The 11,012-nt window shown below is 39.2% G+C and overlaps 1 protein-coding gene across 4 annotated transcripts in view; it reads right to left on the bottom strand.

The window, feature by feature from the left end:
* Positions 1-1,628: 1,628 nt before the first annotated feature.
* The window catches only part of LOC109936774 (platelet-derived growth factor subunit A-like), a 78,754-nt gene continuing 69,370 nt past the window's right edge, over positions 1,629-11,012 (bottom strand). For 3 of the 4 annotated variants that reach the window (XM_048610931.1, XM_048610929.1, XM_048610930.1), the window contains one exon: positions 1,654-2,117. In XM_048610931.1, the coding sequence (XP_048466888.1) occupies positions 2,075-2,117 (43 nt within the window). In that variant the 3' untranslated portion in view covers positions 1,654-2,074. Of the gene's footprint in view, positions 2,118-11,012 lie in introns of all 4 variants that reach the window. The other variant, XM_048610928.1, reaches the window with a different exon arrangement.

The raw sequence follows: 11,012 nt of genomic DNA, 5'->3' as shown, positions 1-11,012 counted from the left end.
TGTTTCAATTCTGGTGCTCTCTGTATACTTGCATACTTCTAAGCTACTGCTCACAGACATCCATTTTAAACCCCTAAGCACAGAAAAAAACACATGATCTTTGTAAGGAGCCACACAATGCTTTCATCTCTAGCATTTTATAAACACCAAATTCTAATTTCCTGCCTCCCAATCTACAAGAACTCTTCCCAACTTCACAACAAGAACCTTGCACTGTTAATGATTGGAAGGCCTTGGGAATTGCTTCATAGAATGAAATGAATAGATTGTGATCACTTAACTGTCAGAGTAGCACACCAATAATATTGTTTTGCACCACTATGAGCTTACTTATAGCCTGAATTTGAACAACTGTATTTTTTTTATTCAGATTCACAATAAAAAGGCAGTTTTCCTTAGGAGATGCACCTCTCCTGTAGTCAGAGTGTAACTTATGTGTAAATGGGGACAGTATGGCCTAGTTGTGTTATCACTGGGCTGCTAATCCAGAGATTTAGGTAATGTTCTGGGGACTTGGGTTCAAATACTGCCATGGCACATGGTGCAATTTGAATTCAGTAAAAAAAATTCTGGAATTAAGACTCTACTGCTAATCATGAATCCATTGTCAATTGTTTGAATCCATCTGGTTCACAAATGTCTTTTAGAGAAGGGAATTGCCATCTTTACCTGGCCTGGCCTACATGTAACTCCAGATCCAGAGCAATGTGGTTGACTATTAACCCAATTAAGGATAGACAATAAATGCTGGCGTAGTTAGTTACACCCTTAGCCGTTGGATGAATAAAAAAAAACATGGATTCTCAACCTTTTTACCGCTGAAGCACACTTATCCCATATTCTAAACATTCCATGGATCGCCCCTGTATCATAATAAAAGTGCATGGTCTGTATTGAAAAAGTTGTACAGCTAATGATTTATTGTTTCTTTTTATCATTCAACAAGCGTTCATATGTCATGGTTAGAGTGCATCCTGGATTAGTACTTTGTATTTTCAGCAATGGCATTAGTGAAAACAGCTTTATATTAGTAGTTCATACTAAAAAGGGCCAACACATTGCAGTGATACAGAAGAAGTTGCTCTATCTTCATGGAAGCATTTACAACCAGAACTCTCACTGTCTCCAATAGATTAGAGGACTTATTGAGGAAGTCCCTGTGACAAGCAGTTAATCAGAGATACATTCATTGGAGCTGATTGAAATCGGTTCATGCTCTAGTACAAAAAAAGGTGAACAAAAATTTTCTTCTGTGGTCACTATAGAGAATGCAAAAAACATTCCAGAAATAGCTGTAAATCAAGAGATGGAAGCGAGAAAGAACTATCTGGCAACTGTGTGTCAGCGTGAACTAATGTATGTGAAAAATGGCACATTTTACTAAAAGATCAGAAACCATTTTCAATACCAATCTTCAGGATTTATAAAGCTATGACAGTTACCTGAATAATTCAGACTTTAGTACCATCCAAGACTAAATATCTTTGGGAATTACTGGATTACTTTGTCAGCGCAACTCAGTGAGATTGGTGTCATCACTTATGTCCACGTATCCATTTCAGAATAATGGAGAAAATTGTACTAACGGTTGGTTTGTTTAAATGAAGACAAGACTAAAAGTGTACATTTTTTTTGTTTTATTATTTTACCGTTAGGAAGTTTTGTTATAAATCTTCAGTTTTTATGATAAGCCCCTCACCAGCAAAATGAAAGTTTAGAAATTAATCAAATGTCTCCTTGATTCAGAGTTCCCACTTTCAGAATCAATTCCCTCTAATTCTGTGGAACTGCTGCAAGTCACTGCCTGTGGACTGTGAAGTGTAGGAAAGGTGAGGAAGCTCTTCATAGTTATTGCACATCACAAGTGGACCGGGCGGAGTCCCCAGTGATGGAGAACCCATAGCACCATCCCGATAGCCATGGCTTCTCATTATCTTTGTGAGCTCACCCAAGAAGATGCATGCCAGCACATTCCAAAGATAGAGGGAGAATACTGCCTCCTTAATGCATGCAAAATATTGTTGTTTGTCAACTCTGTCCTTTTAGTGTTGTGTGTTGACTGTGAGATTACACATCAGTTGTTGTCAGCTGATTGTCGATAATATTTTGGAGGGAACCTGAAAGAGAAAAACATACTGTAAGACGCTTTGTAACACTGCAGGAGGTTACATGGCTGGATTCAGTTTTACTACTTGTTCAGGGGACTGAGTGTTAAATTGGCTTTGAATGCTAGCCTTTCAGTTCCAGAAGACAGCTTTAATTCAACGTGAGGTTGATAACATGCAAACTTCCTCTCCCCATTGACCATAACAGCCGTAAAGCGAAATGTCTTTCGTCAGTCCCAATATTGACCTGATGCTGTCACAGTGTAAGCACAGAACTTACTTTGTCTGCATCCTCATTTTGAAAAGCTGGAAATTAAGCTGGTGTGAGATATGATACCACTCTCACAGACACACAGAGAGCTGCTGCTCTCCATAAGTTAAAGTTCTGCTACAGGAACATTTACTCTCCAACTAATTTTTTCTTTTCTCAAAAGTGAAAAAATGTGTCTCTCATCCTACTGAACACAAAGGAATTAATGTAAATGTTTCAATAGATCTTTTCAAGTAATAGGAACATATGACTGATTAGAAAATAAGGAAAAAGCCAGATATGTGAAAATCCTACAATCACCGAATCTCAACAGAATCTCAACATAATTACTCAGCAAATCGTGCTTACAGCAATGTCCAAACAGTGTAATTTGAAGCGAAATGCCTGGTTTCCCAATCAGGATGCTGTTCACATTTTATCTTGAGTATTATTTTCAATCCGTTACTGCAGGGCAACTAACTTCTTGTGGGTCGAATCATAAGAACATAAGAAATAGGAGCAGGAGTAAGCCATTTGTCTCCTCAATTCTGCCCCACCATTCAACATGATCATGGCTGAGCTTCCCCAGGTCTCAACTCCTCTTTTGTGCCAGTTCCTCATAACCCTCAGCTCCTCGATATTGTAAAAATCTGTTTACCACCTCTTTAAATCCTTTCAGTGGTCTGGCCTCCACAACTCTCTGACATATAGAATTCCAAACATTCAAATGCCAGGAATTTTTGATTCCTCTGGTAGAAGAAATTCCTTCACATCTCAGTTTTAAATGATGTCGTTTAATCTGAAATTTTGCTCCCTAGTTTGAGGTTCCCCCAGCAGTCAAACTATTCTCAACATCTACCCTATGAAGACACTCAGAATCTTGCATGTCTTAACAAGATCTCTCCTCATTGCTCAAAACTCTAATGAATGGTTAGCCATTTTCAATAGACAACCTCCTCATACCAGCAATTATCCTTGTGAATCTCTTTCAAACTATGTCCAATGCCAATGTACGCTTTCTTGTTTATGAAGATCAAAACTGCGCAGACTATTCCAGAAGTGGCTACATGAACACACTGTCCAGTTATAACAATACTTTCCTACTTTTAAACTCAAATCCCCTAGCAATAAAGGCCCAAATTCTATTTGCTTTCTTCACTCCTTGTTGCTAACCTTTTGTGTTCCGTAGACAAGAAGACACAGATCCCTCTGCATTGCATTTATTTGGAGACTCTCTCCATCTAAATAATAATCTGCTCTTTCATTCTTCCTATTAAAGTGCCTGACATTTTACTTTCCTGCATTAAACTCTCCATGTGCCAGGTTTTGCTTATTCACACAACCTATCCATAATCCTTGCAGATTCTTTATATTTTCATCACAATATGCCCCCTCCCCTCACATAGGAGCTATCTTGTGCAAAAACCTTTTATGTAACACCTTATCAAATAGCTTCTGGAAATCTAAATACGCTAAATCTATTGGTTACTATTTATCAACTCTCCTTGATATATCCTCAAAAAATGTGACAAAAATTATTAACTATGATTTCCGTTTCTCAAAGCCATGTTGAATCTGATTGTGTTAAGCTTTTTCTCAATGCTGTGCTATTTCTTCCTTAATAATGCACCCTTGCATTTTCCTAAATACAGATGTTGGGCTAATTGGCCTATTGTATCCTGCTTTCTGTCTCCACCCCTTCTTGAACAGGGTGTCATATTATTGGTTTTGCAATCTAGTGGAACATTCCTGGAATCCAATGAGTCTGGAATATTCTGACCAATGCTTCCACTGACACTGCAGCCACTTGCTTTGAAATCCTTGGATACAGGACTTCATTGTCTGCCTTCAACTACATTGCCTTATCAAATACTTTGTCTCTCATGGTACAGACTGTTACAAGATCTTTCCTCCTGTGTTCACGTTACTTATCTGATATCTTTGCGATTTCTTCATTGTCCTCCATCACGAAGACTGCTGCAATATATTGGTTTCAGTTATCTGCCATTTTCTTGCTCCATCTTATCAATTCTCCAGTTACCAATTCGTCCAAAGTGCCACACTCATTTTAACTACTCCCACTAAATCAAGTTTTTAGTTATTCACTGCTTGTTCCTAAAAAAAATCCTAAACTTCTCATCTACTTCTAATTTTTGCTGCTCTTTACGCCTTAGTTTTGATAGGATGCCCTTGTTGACATCTTTTCCTCTGATTCTCTATGTTTCACATCTTTGCACTGTATATAATTGAATATATGTCATTGATAATACTTAAAAACAGAAATGAAACAGTGATCACTTCTCATCCTGACCCTTCCTCCCCACAATTTGCATTATGTTCACTGGCTGCCTGCTTCCTGCTAGACAGAGAGGAAGACAACCAATTTTTTCATAGAACTCTTCCTCAAATGTGATTGGAGAATTAATTTCCTAAACCTGCCCATTTATTCAGGCTGCTATTAGTTTATATTCATCTTGTATTCTTTCATTTTTACAATTAGGTTTGAAATAGTTACACCTAAATATTTACAGAGTGAATGTACTGAAGAATACAAGAGCAAGGGGTATGATTTGAGTAGCTGCTTCTACAGTTGACATTAGGTGTAGTGCCGCTACTTTCAAAGGTATCAGTGCTGCTGAGATAAGTGTTTAAATATCAGGCATTTATTTTTAATCTTAAACAACAATCAGCAAAATTTCTGGTGTCCAGGTCACCCCAGACCGGATATGCAACTGAAGATGGGATGTTTGAACGTCGAACAGATAATTTTCCTCCTCCCCAGGATCCAATGCTAGTACCTCTGATTCAAAGTTACAGTGGGAGACTTGGGCAGTTCCAATGAACATAACTGGGTTGTTACCCAGGAAATGTCAGACAAGTTAAAAATTAGTCTAACACCAGGGATCCACAGAACCAGATAACTCCTGAACTCAACATTCACCTTAAAGTGGCTTTCAGTTCAATGTCACATCCTAATGACTGCACCTCTGACAATGTATACTCCCTGTACTGCAACGGGAATATCAGTCCCAAATTTTGTCTTCAAGTCCTGGAATGGGACTTGAACACAGAAACTTTTGATTCAGAGGTGAAAGTACTAATATACAGGCTACAGCAAAAGCTAAAAGGATGATTAGGGCCTTGACCAAGATCTTTGTATACTTTGTATCTAGCCACTGGAGAGGTCCCGGAGGACTAGCAAGTACCTAATGTTATTCCTCTGTTCAAGAAAGGAAGTAGGGATAATCCAGGAAACTATAAACTGGTGAGTCTCACATCAGAGGTTGAGAAGTTATTGAAAAGAATTCTTAGGGATAGGATTTACACACTTTTGGAAAAGCATGGCCTAATTAGGAACAGTCATATGGCTTTGTGCAGGGCAGGTCATGTCTTACTAAATTGATTGAATTTTTCGAGGAGGTGACGAAGGTTATTGATAAGGGGAGAGCAGTGGATGTTGTTTACATGGATTTTTGTATGGCTGGTGAATCTATGGAATTCCTAATGCAGAGAGTTGTTGAGGCATGGTCATTAAGAATATTCAAAGTTGAGGTCGACAGCATTTTTAAAAATAAGGGAATTAATGCATAATTAATACATAATTCTTTGAAGTTTGCATCACATATAGATAGTGTGGCTAAGCTTGCATTTAGCACACTTGCCTTCATTGCTCAGACCTTTATGAGTAGGAGGTGGAATGTCATGTTCGCATTGTACAGGACGTTGGTGAGTACTGTGTCCAGTTCTGGTCACCCTGTTATAGGAAGAATATTATCAAGCTGGAGAGGGTTCAGAAGAGATTTACCAGTATATTGCTGGGAATAGAGGGTTTGAATTATAAGGAGAGGCTGGATAGGCTGGGACTTTTTATCACTGGAGCATAGCAGTTTGAGGGTGGCCTTAAGAGGTTTATAAAATCGTGAGAGGTATAGATAAAGTGAATGGCATGTATCTTTTTCCCTAGGCTGGAGGATTTCAAGACAAGGGGGCATATTTTTAAGGTGAGAAGAGAAAGGTTTAAAAAAGATATAAGGGACAATATTTTTACCCGGAGAGTGGTTCGTGTGTGAAATGAACTTCCAGAGGAAGTGGTGGATACAGGTACACTTACAACATTTAAAAGACAGTGATTGCTGGGCCTCCTTGCTGAGGTATTTGTATCAACGATAGCCATGTGTGAGGTGCTGGAAGACTGGAGGTTGGCTAATGTGGTGAAGGAAAAGCCAGGGAACAATAAACGGTAAGCCTGACATCAGTGATGGCAAGTTGTTGGAAGGAATTCAGAGGGATAGGATTTACACGTACTTGGAAAGTCAAAGGCTGATTAAGGATCATTAACATGGCTTTATGCATGAGAAATAGTACCTCACTAACTTGATTGAGATTTTTGAAGTAGTGATGAAGACGATTGATGAAGGCAGAGTGGTGGACACTGGACTTCAGTAAGATGTTAGACAAGGTTAGATCACATGTAATACATGGGGAGCTAGCCATTTGGATACAAAATTGGCTCGAAAGTAGCAGACAGAGAGTGGTGTAGAGGATTGGTTTTTGGACTGGAGGCCTGTGACCAGCAGTGTGCCACAAGGATTGGTGCTGGGTCCACTGCTTTTCATCATTTATATAAATGATTTGGAAGTGAACATAAGAGGTATGGTTAGTAAGTTTGCAGATGACACCAAAATTAGTGGTGTAGTGGACAGCGAAAAAGGTTATCTCGATCAGATGGGCCAATGGGCCAAGGAGTGACAGATAGAGATTCATCTAGATAACTGTGAGGTGTTACGTAGGGCAAATCAAGACAGGACTTAGACATTTAATGGTAAGGACCTGGAGAGTGTTGCCCAACAAAGAGACCTTGGAGTGCAGGTTCACAGTTCCTTGAAAGTAGAGTTGCAGGTAGACAGGGTAGTGATGAAGAAGGCACTTGGTATGCTTGTCCTTATGGTCACAGCATTGAGTATAAGAGTAGGGAGGTCATGTTGCATCTGTACAGGATATTGGTTAGGCCACTTTTGGAATACTGCATTCAATTCTGGTCTCCCTCCTATAGAAAAGATGTTGTTAAATTTGAAAGGTTTCAGAATAGATTTACTAGGATGTTGCCACAGTTGGAGGGTTTGAACTACAGGGAGAGGTTGAATAGGCTGGGGCTATTTTCCCTGGAGTGTCAGAGGCTGAGGGGTAATCTTATAGAAGTTTATATGAAGGGCATAGATAGGGTGAATAGTCAAGGTCTTTTCCCCAGAGTAGGGGAGTCTAAAACTAGAGGACATAGGTTTAAAGTGAGAGGGGAAAGACTTAAAAGGGACCTAAGGGGCAACTTTTTCACAGAGGGTGGTGCGTGTATGGAATGAGCTGCCAGAGGAAGTGGTGGAAATGGTACAATAACAACATTTAAAAGGTATCTGGATGGGTATATGAATAGGAAGGATTTAGAGGGATATGGGCCAAATGCTGGCAAATGGAACTAGATTAATTTAGGATATGGGCAAGTTGGATTGACGGGTCTGTTTCTGTGCTGTACAACTCTATGATTCTATGACATTTAGATAAGTATGTGAATAAGAAATGTCTAGGGGGATATGGACCAAGTGCACGTAGGTAGGACTAGTTTAGTTTGGGAATATGATCAGCATGGACAAAAAGGTCTTTTTCCATGCTGTATGACCTTATGACTCTATGAATCAAGAGTTTTGCAGAAAAGGTAGGAATGTGAAGTTGAGGACAATCAGATCTGCCATGATCTTACTGAAGAGTGGAGCAGATTCAATGAGTTGAATGGCCTTCTTCTGCTCCTATGTTTAATGGAGCTATTTAATCAATGAAATTAGCTGCAAACAAATCAGAGAACAGCTAAAATAAATAAACAGTGTTCAACAATACTTCAGTAACAATAAGGTAAGATACCTGTAAAGGTATAATTTGGTTTGTGCAAGATAAAATCATGTCTATGAACAGCAAGCTGACACTAAACAATGTAGCCTCAAATTGATGAATAGATTATTGAGAAGAAAAATACAGAGGAAAGATAACCTGCATAAACCATTCAGAAGGAAATGTGAAGTGGACAGCTTTGACAATGTCAAAAGCAGTAGAATCATATTAGAAAGTGGTCAGATGGGCAAAGAGAGACTTGGAACAAAGTACGACAGTTGCTCAGATGTAATTGTAAAGCAGCATTACAATACTTCAAAAGTCAGAGGTTAGTCATAAATGAGGTGAAGTTTGATGACAATTACACAACTCTACAGTTGACACTAAACTAATCATGCATCCCATGAGTAAATAAAAAAAACAAAGAATTATTTTGTTTTCATAGTCAAAGAAATCTAAACACCTAGATTCCAATGTCAAACAAGATGCAGAGAGTAACCAACACATTTTTCTACATTTTTGAATGGCACTTTCATTGATGGAAGAAGTACTGTAATTCATGGCAACAGAAACACAATGTGCTCAATATAATGGTCAATGGACCATTGAGGAACAAAGCTCTATGATGAATTATTGCTTTAAAAACACCTACATTACAATGCAGCATCTAATAGTGGTATTTGAAGGTTTGAAAAAAAATTCTATATTTACTGTTTAGAATGTTACTGATTCCTAGGCAGGCTTCCACTTGTGATCACAAACTCTCCAAGGCGGTATTGTCTTTAGTGCTCCAAAACGCATACAGGCATATGCCTGTGTGCATTTCACGCCCTAGGCCTTCCCAACACATGGAAAAGGCCACATGAAAATGTTATGGGTTCAAGAATACAGAAGGAAATTGTTTTACCAGTAAAGAAAAATGAAGTTCTTCATTTTGTGACCTGATATGTGCCTCCACTGAGAGATAAAAACCCAGCCTCTAAACTTTAATAGAGGGCTGTAAAGGAGACATGACATGAGGGAACAAATTGCATCTTTTAATGCTTTGATTGATGTACCAGAAACAGAGAATTCAGATCACAGATGAAGTTTGCAGCTTTTCTTTTAATCCCTGCTTCTGAAATATTCCGTCAATATTGCCAAAGATAATACAATTGCACAACTGGTGAACAAGACAAAATTAACCACATCTGCTGGAAAAACAGTGAAAGAATTCTAAACAAAACAACTTTTTTGTGTTCCTGATTGAGTTTAGGAACTCAGAATGTGCCCAATCAGGCTAATGCAGGGAGATGTTGAAATCAATTTTTTTAGAAGTCTTTTTATCAGAAAAATGAAGAGAAAAGCAGATGGTGAGTCAATGAGGCACTCACACATGTCCTAGGATTACAGAGATGGAAAAGTCATTAGAAATTGTTAGAATCTAAACAAATGGAGAAAATAATAACTGGATAGAGAGGAGATAGGAGATATTTGTTTATGCAATGTACGCATCTCTAGCTAGGTCAGCGTTTATTGCTGACCACTAATTGCCCTTGAAAAGGTGGTGGTCAGTCATGTCCTTGAATTACTGTAGTCCTTGAGGTATAGGGACACTCACTGTGTTGTTGGGAAGGGAGTTCCAGGATTCTGATCCAGTGACAGTGAAGAAGCAGGTGGTGACGTTTCCATGCATCTGCTGCACGTGTTCATCTCAATGCCAGAGGCCGCTGGTCTGGAAGGTGCTGCTGGAGGAGTCTTGGTGAGTTGCTTGATTACTTCTTGTTGGTGGTAGACACCACTGCTACTGGGTGTCAGTATGAATAGAGTGAACTTTGAAGGATGTGTTGGTGATTCCAATTAAGCAGGCTGCATTTTCCTGGATGGTGTCTTTGAGTGTTGTTGGAGCTGCACTCATCTGGGCAAGTGAGGAGTATTTCATCACACCTCAGACTTGTGCCACGTAGATGGTAAGCAGGCATTGAACACACCAGAGATGGGTTTTACACATTACAGCATTTCTAGTCTCTGACCTCGTTCATAACTATGTAGTTATGTGGCTAGTTCAGTTCAGATTCTCATAATGGTAAACCCAGGATGTTGTTAGGGGGGTGTCAGCAATGCTAATGCCATTGAATGGCAAGGAGAGATGTTCAGATATTCTCTTGTTGCTTGGTCATTGCTTGGCACTTGTGCATTGCAATGTTACTTGCCATTTTTAAGGTCTTGCTACATATGGACCCAGACTGCCTCAATACCTGAGAAGTTGTAAATGGTGCTGCACATTGCACAATGATCAGAGAACATCCCCACTTCTGACCTTACAATGGAGGGAAGATTGTTGATGAAGTAGCTGAAGGCTGATTGAGCTATCTCTCCTGCAGAGATGACCTGAGAGTGAGATGATTGACATTCAACAACAAACACCTTCCTTTGTGCTTAGTTTGATTCTAAACAGTGGACAGATTTCCGTCCGTTTCCCCATTGACTTTGGTTTAGTTAGTGTTCCTTTATGCCACACTCAGTCAAAAGCTGCCTTGATATTAAGGGCAGTCACCTCCACTTCACCTCACCTCTGAAATTCAGCTATTTTGTCCAAGTTTCAACCAAGGCTGTAGTGAAGTCAGGAGCTGAGCTGGCCTTGGTGGAATCCTATCGCTATCTCTGTGAGTAGACATTGCTGAGCAAACGAAACTTAATAGCACTGTCAACAATCCATTCTATCACTTTGCTAATGATTGAAAGTCGGTAATGGTAATTGGCTGGATATGTCTTTTTCTTTCAAGGTACATGGCCATTGT

Source organism: Rhincodon typus, chromosome 23, assembly GCF_021869965.1.
Source record: "Rhincodon typus isolate 14 chromosome 23, sRhiTyp1.1, whole genome shotgun sequence".
Classification (NCBI taxonomy): Eukaryota; Metazoa; Chordata; class Chondrichthyes; order Orectolobiformes; family Rhincodontidae; genus Rhincodon; species Rhincodon typus.
This window is presented reverse-complemented; position numbering and strand designations above follow the sequence as displayed.